The 26,080-nt window shown below is 35.7% G+C and overlaps 3 protein-coding genes across 5 annotated transcripts in view; 2 read left to right on the top strand and 1 right to left on the bottom strand.

Annotated features, from left to right (window-relative positions):
- Nucleotides 1-296: 296 nt before the first annotated feature.
- On the top strand, nt 297-8,823 carry LOC129804304 (condensin-2 complex subunit D3). Its single transcript, XM_055851472.1, has 4 exons — nt 297-1,085; nt 1,151-3,056; nt 7,720-8,008; nt 8,078-8,823. Exons 1-4 carry the CDS (start codon nt 398-400, stop codon nt 8,735-8,737), a joined length of 3,543 nt encoding a protein of 1,180 aa, XP_055707447.1. The 5' UTR covers nt 297-397; the 3' UTR covers nt 8,738-8,823.
- LOC129804338 (lethal(2)neighbour of tid protein 2) lies at nt 8,725-16,575 on the bottom strand. Its single transcript, XM_055851551.1, has 3 exons — nt 16,155-16,575; nt 10,014-10,464; nt 8,725-9,943 (listed from the first exon to the last, which is right to left on the bottom strand). Exons 2-3 carry the CDS (start codon nt 10,282-10,284, stop codon nt 8,754-8,756), a joined length of 1,461 nt encoding a protein of 486 aa, XP_055707526.1. The 5' UTR covers nt 10,285-10,464; nt 16,155-16,575; the 3' UTR covers nt 8,725-8,753.
- Nucleotides 10,491-26,080, top strand: part of LOC129804343 (sestrin homolog) — an 88,704-nt gene continuing 73,114 nt past the window's right edge. The window contains exon 1 of one of the 3 annotated variants that reach the window (XM_055851559.1): nt 10,491-10,572. The gene's annotated coding sequence lies outside the window, so the exon portion shown is untranslated. Of the gene's footprint in view, nt 10,573-14,739; nt 15,294-26,080 lie in introns of those variants that run through there. The other 2 variants (XM_055851565.1, XM_055851564.1) reach the window with 2 other exon arrangements.

Genomic DNA, 26,080 nt, shown 5'->3' with positions numbered 1-26,080 from the left:
ATAATCACCATTTGATTGTTTTATAACGATTTTTGCATTTTTAACTTCTGAAATAATCATAAAATTAAGTTTAATAATCTTTTTATCGCCAATTGAAATATTTAATTGATTTATTATCAAGTTTTTAAGAAGGTGTCTCACATTCCAGACTGCTTTGTCCAACTTTCCAAACTGTCTCGCTTTAAGCCAATTACCCTAAAACAAATAAAATAATTCCTTGCAAGATAATGATTGTATTTTGCACGAATATTGAATTCGAAGTCGATTACAATATCCGTGATTTCTTAAGTAGGCTCAGTTTCAAGTAAACAAACGCGACGCGTGCAGTTTATGCATTTTCAATCGTTTGAAAAAGTGTTAAAATCTCTGAAAAATCCTGGAAAATCCTGCCCAAAGGATGTGTGAAAGTGATCTACAACCAATCTACTTGCAATTTCAGCAGTTATCTCAGTTTTTCGATAAGAATCTCGATGGAGAGAAGCTGTCTGATATTGTGTCGTCGGAAGACGCTTCTGAGCAATTGGGGTCCCTAGATCTCGTTAAAAATGCAAAAAATGACCCTAAATGCACTTCTATCCTCCTTGAGATGTGCTCAGAGATGAGAAATATCCGGAATTATGTGCACTTTGAGCGATCAGAGAGTGAAAACAGTGAAAGGGAACTGTGCACAGTTTCCTGGGATAAACTTATCAAGAAGGTCTCTAAGGAGTCCTTCCTGAACTTCATTCAGTGCATGATTAGTCTCTTGGGAGTCAGTTTGGAGGACAAAGTATCCCGGAAGTTGGCAATTTTAGCTGCTGATTGTTTTGTGTTGACCTTGGTGATTCCAGGAGCGAAAAGATGTGGTGTCTTTGACGAGAGTTTTCTCCAGATAATTTCCAATTTTCCTAAGCACTTGGAATCTGAGAAATTGTCTAAGCACGAGGCTGGGGAATTTAAGATATCTCTTCTGACGATACTTGAGGACTTGCAGTTTCTCTTCAAGCATGTGTCTTTGGAGGAGTTTGAGGATCTCAGGACGTCTATTTGTATGTCAATGAAAAATCTCATACTGTTCTACTACCAAAGTGGCTACAAGAATACCTGTAAGTATTTTTTTTGCATGATATTTGGTTATTTTTGGGATATAGAATTGGTTTTGGTTTGACAGCTGATTGCAGCTTAACGAAGAAAGCTTATGAGGTACTGAAGGATCTCTGTTGTCCCCTTCATGGGGACATCACTAAGAATCTGTCAAAGATTTTTTCCCTTACGTCTGTGCTGCATAATCACTCACCAACTGGCACCCGGAATACTTTAGAGAAGGATCTTTTGCATGGTGATAGCATTTCTGGCTTTTTCATTTACCTCTTAGAACAATTCCCCACAAATACAACCCAAGTTCTGACTAATTTTATCGAGTCCACCCTGTCAAATCCCGAAGAAAATATCCGGGCTGAGCAGTACAGTGCTACTCTTGATATTGCCCAGAAGTACGAGAGGGCAATTTTTGAGAAATGCAACGTCTCAATTGTTCCCTATTTAGAAAAGATTGTCTGCAGTGAGGATGCCAATCAACGAGCTAATGGGACAGATTTCCTGGCTAGAATAGCCATGGTTGATTGCCAATTGAACTGGAATCTCTTCCAGAATGAAATCTCGAAGATTCCTCGAGAGATCCTGATTATAAAATTGCTTCTGCAGAAGACAATTGATGTCAATAATAATGTTAAGATGAAAGCTCTGTCTGGGCTTACAAAGATCTTCAGCGGTGGAAATAGAAATGCCCAGAAAATTCTACGGGCTGTTTTTAAGCATCCTCCGGAAAGGGATGAAGAAATTTCGGGTCTTGAGGAACTTGAAGAAATCGCTGAAGATTTCCCAAATTATCTCTATCACTTGCTAGAGAATAACCTGGCACATGTCAGGAAGTATTCCCTGGGATTGCTAGAGAATCTTGTAGCTTGGAATGAGAAACTTCTGGACAATGAGTTGTTCTTTGAAGAAATGACAAGATTGGTAGAGGATTCTTCGTCTCTCGTGCGAAAGCAAATTGTTCTCACCCTGAGCACCCTAATGAAGACGTATCCGCAGAAGGAGACGGTCATCAAGGGTTGGACAAAGTGTATTTTGAGATTGATGAGGGACAGTGATTCGAAGATTGTCGATGGAGCAATGGAGAGTCTCAAAGTGGTGATTTTTGACAATATCGAGCGCCATGAGGATTCTTCAACAAATGCTGCCCAGATGCCCTGGATCACGCTGAGGACAATGATGCAGCAGGAGCATCGTGGAGTCCTCCGGAATGCCATGGATTCATGGATCCGGAATAGTATTGTCACTCAGAAAACTCTCTCAATAATCGAGACTCATACAAACACAGAAAATGCCACGGAAGCTTGGCTACTACTTTCTCTAGTGGCTGCCAGGATGCGTAGCAAGAATCCAGACATTGTCGTAACAGCCTTCATCAACACCCTCCAGGACAATGGACAATCCGGAAATCCCGTCAATCAGCATTTTATGCTGGAAATTATCAATGCCTGGATGACTCATTTCAGCCGAGCCACGCTCAATAATCTCTACATTGTCATCCAGAAGCATCTATCAGAGGGAAATCTACCCACATCCCTTGTTTCTCCCCTCTACAATGTCTGCCTGAAGCTGAGGCAGTGTGCAGGGAAGGAGCATGACCGGGAATGGATTAATACGCTCAATGCCATTGCCGAGGACTTCATTTGGACCCATAGGCTTCAGCTATCAAGCGAAGGCTGGGAAATCAATCAGAAGATGATTAATTTCCTCTACATTTACTCAGAGACCAGCGTGGATCTCAATCAGAAGCCACGGCAGGAATTTCTGGACTTTTTCTATCGGCTCATTCGTGAAAGTCGAATTATGCAGGACGCCAATCCAGATAAATGCTGCACCTTGGTCATATTTATTACAAGATTAGCCATCAGGGACTCTGATGTGGCAGCTGAAGTGGTTCCGGAATTGGGAAAACTTCTCAAAAGTACTCGGCACAAGAGTTTGGCCTGCAATATCATTGTTGCTCTCACGGACATGTGCAAAAAGTAAGTAGACAGATTTTTAAAAAAAAAAAATTAACTTGGAATATTTTATGAATATTTTGAAAATATTAGGAATATTTTTTGAATATGTTGAGAATATTAGGAATATTTTTTGAATATTTTGAGAATATTAGGAATATTTTTTGAATATTTGGTGAGATTCTTAATTATTATTAATCGTATCGAGACAATTTATTTGTATTACAATGTAATCTTTACAACGTGCTCGTATTGCAAGAATCTGCTGATCGTAGATCGCCCAGGTACGCCTTCCTCGTAGTGTAGATGCTTCTTCCATGTTCCCGGAGTTTTTGGGCAGAGGCGTGCCAGTATCACAGTGGTTTTTTTCTGAACATTTAGTTGCGTACACGGTAAAAAATGTCGGCACATATTTGTTCCAAAAATTAGCTCGTCCACGGACACCATAATTTTTGGCACAATCTTGTTCATTTTACGAGACTCAAAAAGATACCCAATATTAGTAATGAATTTGTTCCAAAAAATAGCTCGTCTAGTATAAAAGCGTATCCCTCCGCTCACACTCAGTCACCCGTCACCAAAGCGAGGAGGACGCCAAATCTATAGCAATTTTCGTGCTACATGGTTTCACCTTTTTTTTTAATTCGAGATTCCCTTCCCCTCCTGCTGCCAGCACTCGCATATGATTTCGTCATACACGCGCTTTTTACAAAACACTATCAAGTTGATTCTTATTTGATGTTCCTCATGAACTTTCGCCACCGAAATCCATCTCGACTGAAGTATAGGCCTTAACTGTAAGACGAAATCACTTACACGGATTTGTTCCCGACAATAGGAACAAAAAGATTCCCCATATGAGTAACAATTTCGTTCCAAAAATTACCTCGTCCACGGACACCGAAAATTTTTGGAACAAATATGTTACAGATGTAGGAATAATATTGTTATAAAAAATGTACCAATTTGTTCCTGACAGTGGGAACAAAACAGCCGAGTGCAACAAATTCTGTTCCAAATTTCAGAAACAAATTAGTATAAAACGAAATTAACTCAAGTTTGTAGACATTCCACTGTATCAAAACGGTTCCAAAAGAAAACTCTAATAAAAATTGTAACTGCATTTCATAACAAAACTACAAAGAAAACTTTTTGGAACAAAAAATATCTTTTCTATATGCAAATCGCTTCGAAAAAAAAATTGTTCCAAGGAAAACTTGTTCCAATATTTTGGTCAGTGTCCAAAAGTTTTTACCGTGCGGGGATCTATCCGCCCGAGAGCCAACGGTCCTGCCTATTGCGCCACTGAGATCCCAATTCTTAAAAATGTCACGTATTGTAAATCCTTATGAAATTTTATCTCCTCCGATTGGGCTCAAACTTTGACAAAATATTAGTCGCAACTCCCTGATTTTCCTTAATCACTTTAACCGTTTTTCTCACGTTTTTCCGTCATTTTGTATAACATTTTTTGTTTTTTAATGACTCTGCTGATATGACACGGATCAGGCTGAGTTGTTGATAGGCTTTAACTCTTCAAGGTTGATTGAGTAACTGCTTCAAAACCCAAAAAATTATTTCCATAACCATTTAAAGGATTTAAAGTTACATTTTCTTCTCTAAACTGTCACATGAAATTATTTTTGACCACCACGTCTTTAAAAGGTTTAAGCCTTCGATAAGAAATATATCCCGGACCACCCTAACCCGAACTACAAGGCATCAACTTCTTTAATAAATGGCCGTCAAGCTTCTAAATATTATAATTCGACAATACAGAGACTGCAACAGACGATCTCATGCGTTGCATTTCTTCAAACATTTAATGTTCGTTATGCCCTAGACCTAGATACTCTTATGTCTTAAGCCAAGAGACGGTTTAACGTAATTGTAATCGAAATAACGACCAGATTACTTTTCCATCAGTTTCTAACTAATACGTCTCTAGGCTTAACCCTTTAAGGACGAGAAGCTTTCCGCTGAGCGAAATTCAACGAAATCAAGTTTCCCTCGATATTTTAGCCTAAATAAGAGATTTACGGTTAAAAAGAAATTTTCCCATCCCTAGGAGTCCTGGAAAACTATGGGTCATATATGACCCAATTGTCCTTAAAGGTAAAAAAACACAAAATTTTCCAGACGACTAGTTTACTCGTTTGTTCTATTATTTATGAAAGATAAATAACTTGAATATATTTGTAATAATAAAAAAAAATATTTAGAGTACGAGTAAAAATTGAAACGATCAATAATTAATTTTAAAAAAATTCATTCAATTTTTGGTCTCACAGAATCTTGAATACTTGTACACAAAAACAATAATTTTTATGAAAAAATGTATTATTGTTTATTTAATTTTTAATTTTTATGATATTCATCGAAACAAATTTCGCATACTGGTAAGGTAACACAGAGATAAATGTCACATGGCTCACAAATACAATTGGTCTTATAATCCTTTTTTCTGATAGCACCATGTGCACCTCAGTTTTCTTCGAAACATGTTTGATGGTAATGGGTAAGTGCAATGTTGTTTGACTCTGGAAATTTAAGACGTACAGTTGCACATTGTTGTGGATCCGGGAGTTCTTCCGGAGTTGATGCGTTTTCGATGAAGGCTTCAAAGTCCATTTCATCCACGTCTTGTTCCAAATATATTATATCACTTTCATTCAGGACAAGATTGTCGGCATCATCGCTATCTTCCGGGCATAATATGTGGATGATTTCGGGTTCATTGATTATGAAATTTTTTTTTCCATTTTTGAAGTCATGTACAAGAGTAAAAAGTTATGAATTTACAATATATACGCAGAAGTATCTTATAATTATCAAAATATTACCTTCTTTAGTCAGTATTGCACTGGGAAATCTCAACTAATTGATATATCACAGAATATTACATGAATAATTAACTATTTTGCGCATACATGAACAAAAACGTGAAACAGTCTAACCTCAAATCTTCGAAAATCCACTAGAGACAGATTCGGTGTTTTTTTTTACCTTTAAGGACGATTGGGTCATATATGACCCATGAAAATTATGAAGCTTTCCTGAAAATACCAATAAACTATAATTTTTACTTTGTTGAGAAATATTATGTATAGTTATTATAGTTTGTAGTCCCAAGAGGTTTTTGCTTAACTCTTTCCGGACCACAACATATCCAGCGAACGAATTTCAGTAAAACTCACTTTATTGTAAGTCTTAGTAGTCAAATATGATACTTTTGTAAAGAAAGAATTTTCTCCGCCTCTGGGAAATTGGAAAACTCATGGGAACTCTCGTCTCCTAAAGAACGCAAAGGATACAAACTTGGACAAACTTCAATTTTCCAAAAGCCAATAATATCAATTTTGTGAATTATTCTTGCATGACAAATGACTCCTTTACAATGTTGATCACTAAAACAAGAAGAATTATTGACCAGTATCTTGTGGGATGTCCAGGAAGTGCTAAAAAAAGACACCCAGCTCCTGCTTGCCAACAGATTCCTCAAAATATTTCACAGAATAACACTTTAACACACATTTCTCTCAACACGATGTTATTGCAGACATATTAAGCTTTCTCAAGAGCCAAAAAACACTTCCTGGACAATCAGAATTCACCAAAATCTGGAAGAATAGGAAAAACTTCCCTGAAAGCAATCTCCCGCGATGCCAAATGTCAAAATTATCGGCCATATTGGCAAAAATGTCGCTCCCGCTTGGAATTTTGTTACAAGGTTGGTGTCAAAAAGCAAATGGCGGGCATTGGCGGAATAACCTTACATTTGATCTCTAGGGTTTTGCGGATGAGAGTACCCATAAAGTTTGAACAAGTTTTTTGAAAATTTAAGAAAAAATTGTTTTTCGAATTTATGTAATCTTTAATTGTTAGTTATCATACTTATTGGCCCCGAGAGGTTTTCCCTTATTCGGGTCTAGAAATATGAAAAAAGTCACAATATGTGCAAGGAAGCAGAAAATCGAAAATTCACGATTTTTGACCAAGAATATCTTAGCTCAGGAGTTAATTGGGATCCTGCAAAAAATATCCTAGATTTGGACATCCTTATAGTTTGTAATTATCCAGAAGAATCGGATTTTCATTGATTCTAGATAGCCTAAAAAATTGTTGTTTCCATGGGTACCCAGTGTCCCAAAGGAGACGAAAGAGTTAAAAAAAAATTAGAAATATTAAAAATATTAAAATTCAAGCACCAACTTGAAAATTTGAAAATTCGTTATTTTTGAGCTCAAATATTTTTTATATAGCAAATAGCTGGAGATTTGCAAAAAATATCCTAGATTCCTACATCTTTCTACTTCGTGATTATGTACAAACATTAGAAAGAAGTAACTTTAGGTAGTCAGGAAAAATTATTTTCTTTATGGGACACCGGTATTCCAATCGTCCTTAAAGGGTTAAACTTTAGAGTTTAGAGAAATTTTGAAATTTCTAAAAAAAAACGGTTTTAAACCGGTTTCATTTCTAAAACCGGTTTTACAACCGTCTCCAAAATAGGGCGGTTAACCGGTTTTCCGAAACTGGTTAACCGTTGCTGGAATCACTACATTCAACCAATGTTTGATTACAATTGTATTAAGAATCTCACCTAGAATAAGCTAATGTAGTCTGATGATTTTTCCAAAATCTTTTGGGATAGGTAGAACAGGAACTTAGAATGTTGTAATTTTAGGCACACCACCCTCACGGAACCAATTATGCAGGAAGTTGTGTCCAAATTGAAGGCACAAGTTAGTGTAATTCGTTACAAAGCCTTGGCCGCCCTAACGAGCCTAGTCATGCAGGATTACATTAAAATGCGCGGTAGGCTCCTAATGAACGTCCTAGCAACAATAGTTGATCCTTGCCGATCAATTGCAAGAGCTGCTGCAGGAATGGTGCTCAAGTATGTCGAAGAGAAGAATCGTCTTCTACTCCAAACGAGCTTCTTGGAAGTCATTTATGTATCCAATGGATATATGGTGAGTTTATTTTAGGGGTTTTAGGTTCTAGGTGGCTTAGTGTATTTTGACGTGTCTTTTCTGTTTCAGTTCGAGAGATTTGAGATTTTCAGTTCGGTTGAGATGGATAATGAGATTTGTCCCCTTCAGGGAAAATCTAAGAGGCATTTGAGGCTTTTACTGTATAGATTCTTTCTGCAGAATCTCAATGATCTCCAGTTGTTGATGTTCCTGAATAATGTTTCGGCTATTCAGGAGAAAATTTACAAGGATGCTTTTATTAAGACTCCTGAGAGCATTGAGGCTCTTCAGGATCTGTTGGAGGTTTTTACGAGGATTTGCGAATTTAAGTCCTGGACAATGCTAAAGAGTGGTGGAAAAAATAAAGATCCCGATGATCTGCCAGATGATGAGGAGGAAGATATTCCAGTACCTGAAAAAACTCCCGAGGAAGGTGCTGCTGAGACTGACATTGGAAATCTCAAGCTAGCTATTCCAGTTCTGGACAAGATGGTGTCTATTTTACCGAAATTTGTGACGAGAGTTGTGGGATTTGATGCTGCGCTAAAGGACAAAGTTGATGTCTTCTGTGAGGCAGTCTGTGATAATTTTAAATCCTTTGTGGAATATGCTCAACCTGAGAAGTTCTGGAAGAAGTATCGGGATGGGAAACGACCAAAGAAGGGAGCAACAGAACAGAGAGAGAAATTGGTGATTTTTGAGGAAGAGGCTGAAGATTTTTCTCTGTGAGTGTGTCTTTATTTTGTCATTGAGTCTTGAGGAATTTCCTCCAGATGCCACCGAGAATGCCAACATGGCACATGTGCAGGAGTAAACTGGAGAAATTTGTGCTGGGATAGGTGTTCCAGGAGAATTCAATAAGAGCCAGAATTAGGAATTTGACACTTGTCCGGAAGTCTGTGAACCACACTAGATAAGGGAGAGTGTGGAAGTACCAGACGTAGAACTGATAATGGAGACTCCGGGCAAAGACAATCCCGACGAAGTTGCAGAGGAAGATGGGCAGGATGGCCAGTTGAGTGCAGCGATCGAAATGGATGGAGTATTTTTCTTCTTCGGGGGATTCTGGACGAGGAACATCGGACATGTTTGCCTTGAGACCCTTTTCGAAGGATTGGAGGAATTTTTCCTGGTCAGGAGTTAGTTTTTCCTCAGTTTCCTGAACATTCTTCCTCTTTTTCAGCTTTTGACGTTTCTCAGATTCAATCTCGGCATTTTTGGCATCTATTTGAGGCTGAAGTTGGCTCTGGAGACTTCTGAGGCGACAGTAACTCTGGAAGTAACGAAACGCTGGCCGGATGAAGATGATCAGGAGGATGGCATGAGCCAGGAGGAGTCCAATATGAAAGGATCGATTGACAAAGATTTCCTCTGACAGAAACCGATAATTTACAGTCCATTTGTGCTCAAAGACTCTTCCCAAGTCAAAACTGCCCTTGAAGTACTCAAAAGGAAATGTCAGGAGAAATGGCGCTCCCAGGAACAGCTGAATCCCTCCACAAATAGCCAGTTGTACGATAGTTTTGACATATCCCAAGTTTGTGATGTAAAAAAGTAGGATTGCTGGAGCAAATAGTAAAATATTCATCTTTACGGAGACTCCAAGACTCAGAAAAACACTCCCAAGATTCCATTTTCCGTCCAGGAAGCAATTCAGTGCAGCGTAGAGAAAAACAATGGCCAGAGGATCATTAAAGAGCCTCAGGACATAGATCGAGTGGATCCTGTACGACGTAAAAGTTGTCAGAAGTAGCACATATGGAGGCACTTTGCGGGATTTCGAGTAGATCCTCAGAACCAGGAACATTTGCAGCAAATAGATTCCGATAAAAATGTACTGAGCCAATCGGATATTTTTTCCCTGGCCAGTGAGAAAATACAGTATGCTGTAGATGTAGACAAAACCCGCTGGATATACTAAAGGACCTGTGTCACCTAAAAATAGACACATCCAGGAATAAATTCTCACATATCAGGCTATTTATAGCCATCCGGAAGAACTTACCTCTCAGCATGGCATAGTTGAGTGTGCCATTGAGGAATCCTTCGCATTCCTGCATGTAGGCCACCCAATCAATCTCCGTGTAGGGGACCCGTAGCACCACAATGACATTGAGAAGGAGTTCCGCCAGCAGAATTCCCCATGAGACCAGTGGCAGCCGGGACGGATCGAAAAGTAGTGACTTTACAAAGGTAATTGATGCATATTTTCGTATAAATTGCACAACAGGGTTCGATTTGCCACTCTGATGGTGGGATTGCTTCAACTTTCCCATTTTTTCACGATTTTGGGGCACTTTTTCTAGCCTCAGATAACCCACATTGTTTTCCGGGCGCAACGTCACACAAACTGAGCAACAGTGAGGTTATGTAGCGTCTGAGCTCAGTGAAAGTTCCATATTCCCGCGCGATTTTTAAAAAGCAACTGTAAGCTCACGCACCGCATGGATGGATCTCTAAAAAGAAATTTAATTATTTTCAGGGTTTTCACGATTACGATGCAGATTGCAAAGGCAGAATAATTATTGATAACTGAGAATTTGTTGGAGTTATGCAGGAAAATGGTAAGTTTGAGAAATTTTGAATGATTTCAACGACTATTTGATGCAAAAAGAGGCTTACGTCAGTGGAGATATTCTAAAAAAAAACCAGTTCTTTTTCATTTTCAAGGGTTATTAGAACTCTAGGATTCATAAATCTTTTTCCTACGCTATTTTTTTTTTAATTCTAGTTTTTGTTTTAAATTAACTTTGTGAAATTTATGTGATTCTTCTAAGATTTTCACATCAAAAAGTCAATTTCTGTTAATTTTTTCTTATTGAAAGCACTTTGGAGAGGATTCTAAACTCATTATTAACATATTTCTCTAAAAATATTATGTTTTTTTGTGTATTTCATGATTATTTTGGAAAAAATGTGTAAAATGCCAATACAAATTTTCCAAAGAAAAAAAAAGAAGCGAAACTTAGGGGAAATGGGGTACATTTGAATTGGGGCGCGTTTGGAATTGTTTTTTTCTCCTACTTTAAAAAGGAATTGAAGATTCTCTGAACTTCTAGGAACTAGGTAAAAAAAATATGGGACAATTAAAGTAAAGTGGCGGTAAAGGGTAAAGTGTGATTGTAAAGTGCCCTCGCTTGACCGGCAGAGTTGTTTATTCAATTTATTTATATTTCGCTCTAATATTTAATTAATATTACAATTATTACACTAATAATACGAATCAGTTAAAATTTCATAGAAATTAACCATTAAATCGATCAAACATTCAAAAATTGACCCACCGGTCGAGTCGAGGAACCCGGTCATGTGAGGGTACTTGACCTTATACAATTATTATATTTTTATAGAAAACTTAAACTCTACAAACAAATTTCTTGTTAAGAATTTTTATATAGGGGAGACTGGGGCAAAAAGTCACAAAACGGATATTTTATTTTTTTACAAGCTACTCGAGCGCTTCAGAAATTTCTAATTAGTGCAGTTTTATAAGAAATTTACCGCTCTACAACTTTGTAAAAGTAATTTTCCTCTCTTTTGTAAGGAAATACGTTTATCGAGCCGATTTCTAAAAGGTAATTTTGTGATCATTCTCAAAAATGCTGGGGCAAATAGTATCAGACATTGGGTATTATCACATTTTGATTTGCTTCATTACAGGCTTCAGTAAATTCGAAAAAATATCTAGAAGACATATTTTCATAGAAAATTTATTCATCTACTCCTAAGTAAAGCACCATTTTCTCTGCTAGAAAAGCGAGAAAACGAGAAAAGCGCTTTTCAAGCCATTTTAGAAAAAAACACGCAAGAGACTGCAAATCGTTTGACAAATGCAAACAACAAGTGACGACACATGGCAATGACGTTTCTTTTCGCCGTGAGACATCAGAAATTATTTCGCTTTTTGTTACTTTTTGCTCTATACCTTTTGTTACTTTTTACCCCAAGTGGCCATTTTTAATAAAAGGATTTCTGGAGAAAAGAACTTTTGTGAAATTCTAAAATAGGTAGCGGATCCATATTCAGAGAATCCAAATTATTTAAGATATATTCACCAGTGCATTAATTTTAGAAAATAAGTAGGCAATAATTGTTATCTTCTGCAAGAAAAATATTTCAAAAATAGGGGTAAAAATTTAGATATTTTTTATTTTCTAAATTTCTTCTCCGAATTCTAAGAAACTTACGAAATTGAAGGTCTATGGAGGCTATCTAAAGAAAAAAATTTGAGCCGATGTCTTTTTTATATTGGAAGATATTGAATTTTGAAGTTTTCGATTTGTGACTTTTTGCCCCAATCTCCCCTACCGTAAGTGCGGGTGATTGTTCGTAAGCTTTTCTTTATTTTTAGAACTTAAGGATGGTTTTTATTGATCAGGCATGGTAGATCGGATCTGTAAAAACTATCCTTAAGACCCAAATAGACTTAGGCTGATCCTCGAGGATATTTAGCTTATAAAATTTGACAGTAAAGATGGCAGTGTTAGATTTTTTTCAATTTTCTGAAATTTTTATTAGAAATTTTTAAAAATGCAGCCCTTGGAACCTGATTTTCGGAGACCTTTTCTGAAGAACAAGAACTTTCTTTCTGGTGGATAGGATCGCTCAGAATAAATTCATATTCAAAAACAAATATTGCCAATATATTATCAGTCAAGATTTTGTGGAAATTTTTGGAATTAAAAAAAGATTATTAAGGGCAAAAGATCTATTAGATTCTGATAACCAATAAAAATGGTTGCTATTTAAGGTTTCAAGACCTTCGCGAACAGTTACACATATAGTCAGAAGATCGTTTTAGGTAAAAATTTGAAGCCTGTTTTGTCCAGAAAATTTGAATTTTAAGCTTTAGATTTGTGATTTTTTACCCCAGTCTCTTATTGTTAAACTCTTTAACAGATCATTCAATAAGTCCGTAGGATGAGTAACTAAAACAAAATTCTTTCCTTTTTGTGAAATTCGAATATCAAAAGAACACCGATAAAAGTAGAAGGTAGCGTTTTCAATTAAAGAATTTTTTTTTATTCCATTGAAAAAGGAGATTTTCGAAAACTCCAAAATATGCTCAAATATCACATTTTAGTTCAGAGGCGTGCAAGAAACCGTTGAAACCGAATTAACGTCAAATGAAACATGTACGTCAATGGTCAAAACGCTACTATACAAACTTATTTTGACGTTAATTCGGTTTCAACGGTTTCTTGCACACCTCTGTTTTAGTTCGTTATTTTAGTAAAATTTATAATTGGTGAGCCATTTTTTTTTGGTTAAAGCCCTGATCTTTCAAATATGATGGCTGAAAGATTAGTTCAAACCTCATTTCGTCCAATTTTGCTTCGTTTTTGACTTTCCGGTTTTGATCCAAAGTGTGCAAATGTGGCAACCATTATGCGAAGAGCTTGTTCATGTTCATACCCAAAATATCACGTAGGATATTGAATATGTTATACCACATCCTTATGATCTTACCTCTTTTTACGCTTTTTATAGTACGTCGAAAGTAATCTTATATGGAAGGCACCTTTCAATTTTGTTTTTATGCTACCGAAGACCTTAGTCGGGAAGGCCCTTCTATGTATTCAATTCCCCAGAGGTATTAACGGTCCTTCTGGATCCCGTTTCTATGATTAAGTATCAGATCACCGAACTTCTACGAACTTTTTAGCGGATCTTAAAGTCTAGTCTAGTAGGACTAGTCTAGTACGAATTCACAAACATTTACGACAAATTTTACGAAATATTTTTAGCTGAGATTTTTTACAATCTCAGCTTTTGTGGTCACAGATGAAATCCGACCTCGTCAGTTCGAACCCAAATTTTGGATTTACACTTATGACACTCATAGATCACGAAAATCATATTTGCTAAAAATCGATTTTCGTGGACCTCCCGTCCGTCCCGTCCGGAGTACAAACGCTTCTGGAGAGAGAACGGAAAGAGATATCGACAAGCCGTTTTCGGCAAAGGTTAAATATCGATGAGTGGCTAGAAGTTGATGATGTCAGACCCATCCCCCCTTCCGCCATTTTGGAATACCCCCAAATTTTGTTTTCTCAATAACTCAGCCCCTATGGCAACGATCGATCTCAAATACTCAGTATGTTATAGTTGGGCCTAAGAGCTTACGATCGATACCAAACTTAACCCCCTCCGACCCCCCCCCGATCAGAGCTATAGGGAATCAAAAATTCAATTTTCAAATGGTCATATCTCTACTTCTAATTATCGGAATTTGAAAAATTTTGATGTTTTGGAAAGCCCTTGTGGAGTACTACAACCTTTATGATACCCCAATTTCATCCGATTTAATCGGAAATCCGATTAATCGAAAAATCGATTTTCGATTAATCGATCTCGAATATTTCGAAAACTAGATAAAATAAAAAAAAACTAGAAAAATTAACAAAAATTATAATTTATTAAAAGAAAGAAAAAAAACCGTAAGGAATTTCAAAAAAAGTTATGCATATTCAGAGATAGAACTGTCAAAAAAGTACCCAAACTATGCATATAAAGAGACAGCACTGTACCTGTATGGAATACCTTAAAGTGCACAATTGGTTATATTTTTGTGTTTTGGCCAAATAAATGAGAGTTATTTAATTTGGGGACCACTGAGCTTTTTGCCTATAATTTCTAAAAGAAATTAAATTATCTAATTTCAGTAGATGTATGAAGCCAAGAGATCATACTATTTCACCTTTTACTCAGCAGCCAACCATATGCAGTTAGTTAGTATCCCACCCTAGGTTGAGGTATTGTTTTGAGTGAATGCAAATGGTGCGATTGGCAAGTGAGAGTGACTTGTGTGACGCGAGTGAATTTTTGACGATAATCCCAATTGTCGTATTGCATTAATAATATAAATACATATGTCTTGAGTTTATTTTCTAAATTAAAAGCAAATCTCTGTTGGCATAAATTAGAATTAGAAAAGTTTAGTTTAGATGTATATTATGGTGTGCGAGAATGTTGGAGAAAAGGGAGAAAATGTTAGTGAAATTTTTCGTAGCATAATTTTGTTGGATTTAATTTGCCTCTATCTTCACCTACATTTACATGAGAAGAGCTGAACTAATACAAAACAACAATTTGTGAAGAGTTATTTTTTTCCTCTTTATCTCTTTCTATGCTCCATAGCTCTTTGATTTGAGGTGGAGTTGACAAAAATAAAAGAAAAAAAAGAAGAATTATATACGATGAAATTTCGCCCAATTGGTGATCTCACGGACGATCCTCCAAGTTTTAATTTTTTATTTTGGCAAGAGATGATCGCGATCATCAGGTAGGAATGGTCTCTGCATTAATATTAATATATAATTAAAATATAGATGGTTTTTTGGGAATTTTACGAGGAATTTTGTTTAAAATACTGAAAACTTTGTGTTTGAGGCCGAAAGATTAAAAAAAAAGAAAAATGTGAGTGAAAAGCAAAAAAGAACAACTTTTGAAAACCGTTCGAAGATCAGTTGAAGATCTCTTTGTGTGCAGCACATGGCAAAAACTTTTGGAGCGCGATCGGGTGTTTTATTTTAGTTGGTGTGGTGCAATTTAAAATGCCATGTCACGTATTTTGATACACAAATATCTACTAATGTTTGCCTGTGATGCCCACAATATCGCAAGTGCAATGCACATTTGAGAATAATTGCAACAATTCCAAGTGGGAAGATGTTTGAGATGCTTTTATGGGTGCGGCAAATGGTTCGATTGCTTGTTCTTTGGTTGTCCGATTGACGGTATTGAGAGAGAAAAAAAAACATATCTGCCACCTATCTTATGTGACAAATTGATCACACTATCCTAAATGATCGTCATGTGAAAGATCACTGATTTTTACAGACATCTTCATGATAGGGTCAACGATGGTGAGCACTATAACAAATTTATTGGGTCACAGCATTAGCATCAATTTTATGCAAGATCTATCTCTCGACCCTAATATAAACAGATGTGCCATTTCCGCCGAGAAACAATAAGGAAGAGCAAAAGTGCCAGCATGCACTTGAATCTATTGCCAAGTTTAGAAAGATCACTGAAAGATCGTAAGAATAAGATCCTTCCAAAAATGCTTTGAGGTGGTGATCTTCACACAAAATGAGGCATTTAATTGGGTTTTTTAGCAAAAATATCAAATGCCACTTACAATATGGATTCCTTGTATGGAACTTTCGATATTGAGATGATGACAATTTGTGATTGTATTGCATCATCCGGTGATAGTCCAAAAATTGTCCACAAATGTGTCATCTTTTGCCTATTCCAAAAGATTGTTATTTTCGAGGACTTGTCCAAAATATGATTTTATATATTGCAACTTATTTTTCTTGTATATCACATGCAAAAATTTTCCACAGTATTCGCCATTAAAGGGGTTTATCATAAAAGACAACCGACAAAGTTATCTAATCGCACAAAACTAATGTTTTATTGGATACTTCAAAATTAACATTTTTCTCTTTTCTCGAACACATTCACCAAAATGAAAATATTATAATAGCGTGAAATCTTTGAATATTTCATCGATAGTTTTCAACATTTTGAAACACTCAGGCTCTTCTTACACTGAGGAAAAATGCTTGGCAGAAGTCTTTGTGATATGAGTTTAATGGAATTGTGCCAAGAATTGGTTAATCTCAAGCGGTGTAAATAAAGTTTTTTGCGGAATTCGTTATTTTTAACAAATCATTTTGGTTCTTGAAGTGATCAAAACATTTTGATAAATCTAATTTGAGTATTTTGGCAAATTTTCTACAGAAATCTTAACACAAAGGCTCTTGGGGAAAATTTGGAAAGGCGAATACTTTAGAAAGTGTTTGACTGCAAATGTATTTTAAAGATGAAAAAGTATTTTATTTTTGCATCATGAGTTACTTTGAGGAATTCTTAACATAATCTTAACAGTTTTTATTAAAAAGTTTAACTGACTAACAGAAAAATTGACACAAATTAGAAAATAGTAGGGTCAAAGGAAGACCTATTGGCATTTTAAGAATTCGTATCATGATCAATTAGAGGAAAGTACGCTTCCTTCGAAGTTCGAACGTTCATGCCTTCGAATAATGTGAATTTTCTTTTAGTTTTTCTACGAGACTTACACATTTCCACTAAATATTAGTTGGTTTATCATCAATTGTTGTTAATTCCGTGATAATTTAGTGTAAATATTTTACGAAAAACAAATGAAATTCACATTATTCGAAGGCATGAACGTTCGAAGGGAGAGTACTTTCCCCTATGCGTCACTGTTCTCCAATTCCGTACCCCTAATGAGCTGACGTCTTGGCCCACACCGTCGGTACATCGGAGGCTGGATCGACCTCGTTTCCGTGAAGTATACACGGTAAAAAATTTCGGCACATATTTGTTCCAAAAATTAGCTCGTCCACGTACATCATAATTTTTGGCATATTCTTGTTCATTTTACGAGACTCAAAAAGATACCCAATATTAGTAACGAATTTGTTCCAAAATGTAGCTCGTCCACGGACACCGAAAAATTTTGGAACTAATATGTTACAGATGTAGGAATAATATTGTTATAAAGAAAATGTACCAATTTGTTCCTGACAGTGGGAACAAAACAGCCGAGTGCAACAAATTCTGTTGCAAATTTCAGGAACAAATTTGTATAAAACGAAATCAACTCAAATTTGTAGACATTCCACTGTATCAAAACGGTTCCAAAAGAAAACTCTAACAAAATTGTAACTGCATTTCATAACAAAACTATAAAGAAAAGTTTATGGAACAAAAAAATATCTTTTCTATGTGCAAATCGATTCCAAAAAAATTTTTTCCAAGAAAAACTTGTTCCAATATTTTGGTCAGTGTCCAAAAGTTTTTACCGTGTAGACGTAGAGTCCACCCTTAAAGGTTTTCCAGGCTAGGTCGTCCTTATCCTTGTGAACCATTTGCTTGACGATGGTTACCTTGGGTAGCGCTCATATATCTCATGATTGTATAGGCTTCGGAATCGTCCCTCCTCACATATGGGGCCAAAAATCTGTCGTAGAATCCTCCTCTCATACGCGGCCAATAATTCGTAATTCTGTTTGCTGAGGACCCATATTTCAGATAAATACGTGAGGACTAGCAGTAGTAGCTTAGTTTTTATGCCTAAGATTCTAGCTCGGAAAACTGTTGATATACTGAAATAGGCCCTGTTGGCTTTCAGCAGCCGTGCGCGGACTTCTGTTGCGATCTTGTTGACTGTGATTGTTGACCCAAGGTAGACGAAGGAGTTAACAACTTCAAAGTTATAGTCCCCCATCAGGAACCTCGTTTGAGCGATGCTCTCCGTAGATGTTGCCGGAATTGCTCTTGATGAAGGCACCATGTACTCTGTTTTTCCTTCATTTATCTGTAGTCCCAGTCTTCGTATCGCTTCTTGAATCTGGATGAAGGAATCTTGAACAGATCTGGTATTGCGTCCCATGATATCGATATTATCAGTAGAAGCTAGGAGCTGCGTGGATTCATTGAGGCTGACCCATCTCATGCTCACGCCGCAGTCACGTCACGGATCGCTTTTTCTAGTGCCAGGTTAAAGAGAACGCACAATACAAATAGCTGCCTTATAGAACCAAGTATTAAATAAGCCTTTTAGTACACTTTTAAAAGATTTAAAGTAAGAATTTTCTGCTGAAATTCCTATAGAAGCTCTTAAGATCCTTAAGAGTGCGCCACTTTACTTATAATAGTCTCGGTGATGGTACCAAGAGCGTTATAATCAAATAAAAAGATTTTTGGTTCTATAGTGCCTTACTTATGGAATTCTACAAGACTATATTAAGAAAAAAATGCTCTTTGGATAACCTGTTCCCTTGTTTGATTCCGTTGTTCACACAGAACTATCGTGACAACGGGACAACTCCTATTCACTTCATAACTTTGCTCCTCATTTCGTATCATGACCTATTGGTATCCTATTTTGTACCATTTGGGATGTACAATTTGATCGTCTGTCCTTATAGGAAAAGGTAGATTAATGAAAAAACGTGATACACTCAGTCCCGGGATTATGCACATTTTCGGGACCGAAAAAAACGAAGAAATTCATTAACAAACAGTACTCTTTGGCCAGAGTTCTTCAATAAAGGTAGTCTGATGCTTCATCGTAGAAATGGGACCCAGAAGGCCCATAATACTTCTGGAAATGAATAGATAAACTCGTGAAAAAAGATGGTCGTCAATTTGGCACCAAAAAGATTCTTCATGCTGTCGTATATCTAAACCGATACCTTATCGTAATGCTAATGAAAAGCAAAGAAAAAAAAGAATATATAAATATATAAAAGAATATTTAAAATTTTTACCTTAATAAAAGAAATTAAATTTTTATACTGAAAAATAAGCATAATTCCGCCGCATAATTCCGTCAGGTGCATAATCCCGAGGTGGTTAATGCGGAGACTGTGAGTGTATTACTTGTATTGTGTTAGATAAAAAAAAAATGATTTCAAAATTTTGACGTAATTCCTAATAGATGTTCACTGCTGAACAGGTGTTCCTTCGCCTCTACGTTTTCAAAAGGCAGACCAATGTACTTCGAGAGGAAGACAAAGTAGATTTCAATAATACCTATTTTATTCTCTTCAAAGTAATCCTCATCAGATAATGCACTTGTGCTTAAGGGTTTTACAATCATCGAAGTTCTCTCATATGCCCTTTGTGATATGGCTTCAAGCTCTTCCGGCAATGGGGTATTTATCTCCTTGATTGTGCCAAAATGAATCTCTTCATGGGGTTTTTCAGTTTCGCGAATAGGATTAATTTTATTGGTGATTAATTTTAGTAAAAACTATGGCTGAACATAAGGCATTTTTGGCCAAAGAAATTGTGTGTGAAGAAGCTTTCCGAGCAAACTTCGCCATCAGTGCAAGAGGACTGATCTTGCCAACATTGGGGACATGTTTTACCAAAATATCAAAAAAGAAAAGTCAAGATTCCAATGTAGGGCAAGTCTTCCAAGCTTCGTACATACTCTGGTTTCAAACACTTCATATTTTTCCTAGCCCTTCAAAGAACGGTTGTGCAGCTTTATTCTTGTTGTCCGAAATTTAAATTAATCTGTCCGAAATTTTAAATTTCATCCTACTTTAAGAAAATTGACAATTAAGTACACAAAATCACAATTGTGTAATGTGTTATAACTAAGAATTAAAATAAGGTTAGGTTTTTTTAATTTTATTTTTGTAAATATCAAATTTTACTGAATTTTGCTTGAATTATTTTGGGGGATTCTAATACCAAAAGATAAATCTTCAAGTTTTAAAATTGAAAAGCCCCTTTCTCAGAAAATATTTTTAATGCATATTTGAGCAAAAACACAAATTTTGGAGGAAAAAGATAGTGGAAAGAAAATAATAACTTTACAAATTCAAATATTTTTGAACATTTTCTTATCTGCAAGAGAAAAAAAAAACACATTAAATTTCCATGGATGGCCGAGGTCGTTTGGCTGCTGGTATCGAAAGCGGACACGAAAGACTCGAAAAAATAATTTACATTTATACATATTATGTCTCGCTATATTAATATTTATTGTACAATTAAGCAATAACAGGGCTGCAATTACTCAACATTTGTCAAGATAAACATACTCTATGGGAGATCTAAATCATTTTTGGAATTTCTGTGTGAAAAACAATTTCTAAAGCTTTAATTGACTCATTTTAATTGAAAAATCTACCAGATATGTTTATTCTTTGGGGTGAGGTAGAGGAAGAGAATTTTCTGTTCTCAAGCTGCCAGACAATGTAATTTGTCATCGTGTCGCGAGTCAATAGTGTGTGACAAATAATTTTAATATTAACGCAATAATCACAAGAAATTTCATTTGGCTTTTGTTCCACTTTTATCAATCACCTACAAATTGAACTTGTGCAAGATAACAATGAAAATGCAATTTATCTGTTATTGTATATATATCATTGGATGGACTTTTTTCTCTCTCTCATTATATACTCATGTTATATATTTACTGAGAAGTAGACCAACAAAAGAAAATTCAATTGATTTGTTCCCTAATCACTGTAAGATACTTCACTTTTATGTCTTTAATTTGTGTGTTGTAAAGTGATAAAGAATTATCTCGTATTCCACTTGATTTTATATGTTATCGTTCAATGTGGAAAAGTCATGCGGAATGCGATCATATACAATGCACTGAATTTCTCCACGGATACCATGCGTGATCTCATCGAGCAAAAACCTTAAGCCTATCCTTATGAAAATGTTCAGTTTTTTAATTAATTTGGGGCTATCTGAAATGGAAGAAAAAATAGTGATAAGTACATTTTAACTTGTGGTAGGCATGATTCTTTAATTGAAAAGACAGTCTTAACTCAAATTGGTCCTTCCTAATTTTTTTTCCTTGAATATGGGTGAAATGTCAAGTGTTCGTACCCAGAATGTGTGCGAAGCCTGAAAGTCTTCCCCTACATAATTAAAAAAAAGTTAAAATAAATTTTCTTTTGAGTTTTGAATGCAATGTTTGAAAGTAGTAAATCAAATTCATTGCCCAAATATCGAATTTTAAATTAAATAGGGCTATGGCATTACTTTTGGCCTGTCCCCTTACTGAGAAATCCGAAAAAGTTAAAATGACATTCCGTAAATGTTAATTTTACCGTGCATTATTGATCCGAAATTGGTGTAAATATTATGCTTTTTAGGTGTATTATGGGTTAAAGTTACCTTTTTTCATGTTAATTTTACACTTAAAAAGGTGTAAAATAAAAAATAAAAAATGTTGATATATTTTACACCTAAAAAGTGTTAAAATTTTGAGGAAAAAAAGTTAATCGCATCCCCTTTTTCTTAGTGTAACAGCCTCCATAGATTTTCTATCAAAGTACATAAAATATTTTTAATGTTGTGGTTCTTCGAGAGCATTTTGTGACAAAAATGAAGATTTTTACAATGAGGTCATAATGCCGCAACTATAAGGATGTTGTGCCAATTTTCGGACAGCTTTCAATATGGGACACTTATAGAATTTCTTGAGGTTGTTTATTATCAAAAAAAAAGCAAAAAAACCTTTGTTTCTACGAACGTGGGGCTGTAGAAATATCCTCAGAAGAGTTCCGGAAGGGAAAGGGATTTAAAACACTCGTTTTTCGATATATCATACAAAGCAATATCTATATTTTTATTTAATTTTAAGTGAATTAAGAATAATTTTTAGAGAAAACAAGAACGATAAATTACTTTTTAAGATTTTAAACAACACTCCTGACAAATAAGTGATTAAAATTTTTAATTTTTGTTAAAACACTTTAATCTTACAACTTTGAAGCTTAGGCGAATGTAGGCATGATTCGCATACTGTAAACTTTCAAATGACGCGAATTTTCTCTTTGTTTGCAGAGAAATAGTTTGTCATTTCTTAGCCATTGGATAGATAATTACACTGTGCAACAATTTTAAACTTTTTTTTGTTTGTTAACTTTTTTTTTCGAGATGTTTTTGATCAAAGTTTGCTAAAATGTTTGATTTTTCATGTATTCTGACACATATGAGACTACAGCTCCCCTGGTGTCAGTTGCACGAACTCCATCTGTCCAGAGAATTATCGGGCATGTAAAGTAGAACAAATGTTTCCCTATTAAGAAATAAATTGATTCAGCAGAATCGGAGATATAGGCACCCAAGTATCAAAAAACGGCAAAAACGGTTTTGCCTAGATCCCAGGGGTAAAAACAAAATGAAATCAAAATAATAAGTATTTTCGTAAATCATTTGACCCTAGCAATAGAAAAAGTAGCATGAGAACTTAAGGACAAAATCACTGTTGCACAGTGTTATTAACCTCATGAAGCGAAATGTGAAATGGTATACTAACTCTTTGCAAACAAAGAGAAAAATCGCATCGTGTATGCAATCCATGCCCGCAATCCCCTACATATGTGCAACATGTCCGATATTATGTACAATTAGTTTTTTTCAAACATCAGGGTTAGAATGGGGTAGTTAAAAACAACGAAGATGTACTTTTGAATGTAAAGTCTTGTATTTCTTCGTCGTTTTCTTTATCTTTTAGACTACCTGACACAGCGAAAAAATCTCAAAATTCCAAAATAGACATGACTCCAAATTACCCCATGTTACCCTATATCGTTTGGAAGTTTGGATACTAGTAGACAAATTGTCTAGTTACGATAGTTTTCTGAAGCTCTTAAGTATAGACTTACAACATATAAAAAAATCATATTATTATTAATCGAGTCGAGGCATAAAAATACTTATATATGTCTTGCCCAGAAACGGGCCACGTCAATAGCGGCTGAATTAGCCGTCATCAAATCTCCTGTCTCACATGATACAGGAGCTAGTGGACAAACATATAAGTGGGGAGTAGTTTGAACCACCCCACAGTCACACAGAACGTCTCCTTCCAAGAAACCCCATCGCTGTCTGTTATCCCTTGACCGTGCAACTCCGCTTCTCAAACGATTTAGCGCTCTCCAAGTTTTCCAGTCTTGGTCACCACCAGGAGGGAGATTTTCCTTGGGCTCAACAAAATCTGGAGGGAAGGTATTCTTCCACAGATTAAGTTTTGCTTCCTCCGGTGTTGTTTCGAGACACGTAACAGTTTGACTGAAACTCTTGCGAGATTTCAGCCGCTGTCGTACTCTTACCTGACCATAGAGTAAATGTCTTGGCTCTGTAGAAGCCTTCGACATTTCCTTCCTGGAAATCACTTGTCTCCTGACCTGTGGTGGAGCAATTCCCGCTAGCGGATATAATTTGTTTACCGGGGTGCTTTTTAGACACCCTGTGACGATGCGCGCGGTATCGTTAAGAGCGATGTCCACTTTCTTTGCATGTGCCGATCTCTCCCATACCTCAGCCGCGTACTCTGCTGCGGAGAATGACAAAGCGAGAGCAGAAGTGCGTAGCACTTTCGGCTGAGCGCCCCACTGAGTATTTACAAGTTTACGTAGTAAATTGTTACGCGTTTTTACTTTGTCCTTTATGTTATTGCAGTGGGTTTTGTACGTTAGAGATCTATCAAGGGTGACTCCGAGATATTTGGGTGTGAAATTATGATTCAAAGTTCTTCCTTCCCACTCCACATTCAGTCGTCTTTTTGCCCACCTATTGCATAGGTGGGCAAAAAATCATAGAGGGCAAAAAATCATAGAGTTGACTTGAAAGGATTGTAACAACAGTTTAAAAATAGAAAAAAAACAGATTTCCAAATTATGTTTTTATATAAAATTTTACAAATAGAGCGGTCTATTATTTTTTGTATTAAGGTTATTGAAATAAAAGTATCTTACTGGATGAATACACTGACTGAGAGAAATCCGAAAAAGTTAAAATAACATTCCGGAAATGTTAATTTTACCCTGCTGTACTGATCCAAAATCGGTGTAAATATTACCCTTTTTAGGTGTATTATGGGTTAAAGTTACCCTTTTTCATGTTAATTTTCCCCTTAAAAAGGTGTAAAATTAACATTAAAAAATTTTGATATATTTTTTCCATCTAAAAAGTGTTAAAGTTATGAGGAAAAAAAGTTAATCGCACCCTCTTTTTTCTCAGTGTATGTGCTCGATGTGAAAGGATTCATTGAATTGCTGTAGCTGTGATTATGAAAAAAATCAAAGCTAGATGGTTCTTGATGGTCAGATTGGGAAGCTTTTGTGCGTGCCCAAATGCTTTTGAGCATGTGGTGTTGGCAAAAAAATAAAATAAAACCATTGATAACCTAAATTCGCGCATTGCTTCCAGTCGATCCGCCTTTTTTGTGCAAAATTGTGGTGCACGAACCAGATCCAAACATTAATTAATATTCAGGTCAGTTAAATATAGGAAGCTTATATAGTGAAAAAAAAATTCTAAGTATCTGGTGGATTGGTTTATTTTTGGGAATGAATTATCCTCCAAAATTAATGGGTTACATAACGAGGGGAAAATTTTTTTTTGACTATTTTGGAGGTGAAAGAGTGTGATAAATAACTTTTTTTTTCGTGCCTGGAAACAACTCAAAATACACAAAGTTTTCTGAATTATCTTTTGTTTTCTATGATAATTTATTTAAGTGCATCACTGTTTTGTCTACTGACGTCAATACTTTTTGACTCAATCATCGAATTACATTTAAAAAATAAATATCATATTTTCATATTCTGTTACTCTCTCAAAAAATTATATGTCCACTGGTTATTCTATGCTTGAAGAGAGACGAGAGTTTTCAACAACAAAAAAAGTATTATCAGACAGATTGCTTGCTCTCGAAATAAGAATTTGTCTGTGATTTTTGTTAAAAAGGAAAAAATATTATAAAAAATGCTATTGTGATAAGACATTTGTTTGATCTTATCAGGAAAGGCGTGTATCATCAACTGTCTATTTCTAAGGTATTTTTTCCCCGGTTGATTTTTGTTGAAATTACCCAATGACCTGCAACATATTGCATCGTGTTTATTCTACGCTGTCGAGAGAAAATGTCTTGTACTAATATGACTCTACAGATAGATAAGATGATGTATACATAATTTTTGATATATAATAGTCGTTGTTTCCATTCTTTCTTTCATAGTTATTTGCCTATTTTTCACTTTTATCCCCTCACACTCAACAGTCCGCGCTGAAGAGAACATGGTAAATAGAATGAAATTAAATGCAATGATCGTATGTGTTGGTTGTTATTGTTGTTCAACCAGAAGCTTCTCTATGGGTGCGAAAGTACGAGAAAATCACTTTGATTTCACTTTAGTTCTCTTAGTGTGTGATTGTGTTAAAATAATATAGCACTTTATGATAATAATAGGACTTTATTGAATGCTAAATTGTTTTGCGATTGTATAGAATTTTCCTACCAATGTGTTTTTCTTTTCCCCAATGGTTTCACTCGAGAGGGTCTCACTTACATTTGCGCTCTTGTTGATCGACTATAGCTCCCACCGCCCACTCTTAAGAGCACACTTTAGACCTTTCAATGTTTCAAATGATAGATTTATTGAAATCTTCATGAAATTTAATTGCAATTTTATGTTTTATTATATTTAAGACTGAATTTATGTTAAGGAGAAGGAGGGGGCTCCAAATTTCATGTCG

This window comes from Phlebotomus papatasi, chromosome 2 (assembly GCF_024763615.1).
Source record: "Phlebotomus papatasi isolate M1 chromosome 2, Ppap_2.1, whole genome shotgun sequence".
NCBI lineage: Eukaryota > Metazoa > Arthropoda > Insecta > Diptera > Psychodidae > Phlebotomus > Phlebotomus papatasi.
The sequence above is the reverse complement of the archived record's forward strand: the minus strand, read 5'-3'. Positions and strand labels throughout refer to the sequence as shown.

Bases quoted from the DNA above. Each gene is read 5' to 3' on its own strand.
- LOC129804304 (XM_055851472.1), top strand. From the start codon at position 398: ATGTGTGAAAGTGATCTACAACCAATCTACTTGCAATTTCAGCAGTTA. The intron at 1,086-1,150 runs GTAAGTATTTTT...TTGGTTTGACAG, and splicing joins AAGTGGCTACAAGAATACCT to CTGATTGCAGCTTAACGAAG. The intron at 3,057-7,719 runs GTAAGTAGACAG...TTGTAATTTTAG, and splicing joins CTCACGGACATGTGCAAAAA to GCACACCACCCTCACGGAAC.
- LOC129804338 (XM_055851551.1), bottom strand. From the start codon at position 10,284: ATGGGAAAGTTGAAGCAATCCCACCATCAGAGTGGCAAATCGAACCCT. The intron at 9,944-10,013 runs GTAAGTTCTTCC...GTCTATTTTTAG, and splicing joins CAACTATGCCATGCTGAGAG to GTGACACAGGTCCTTTAGTA.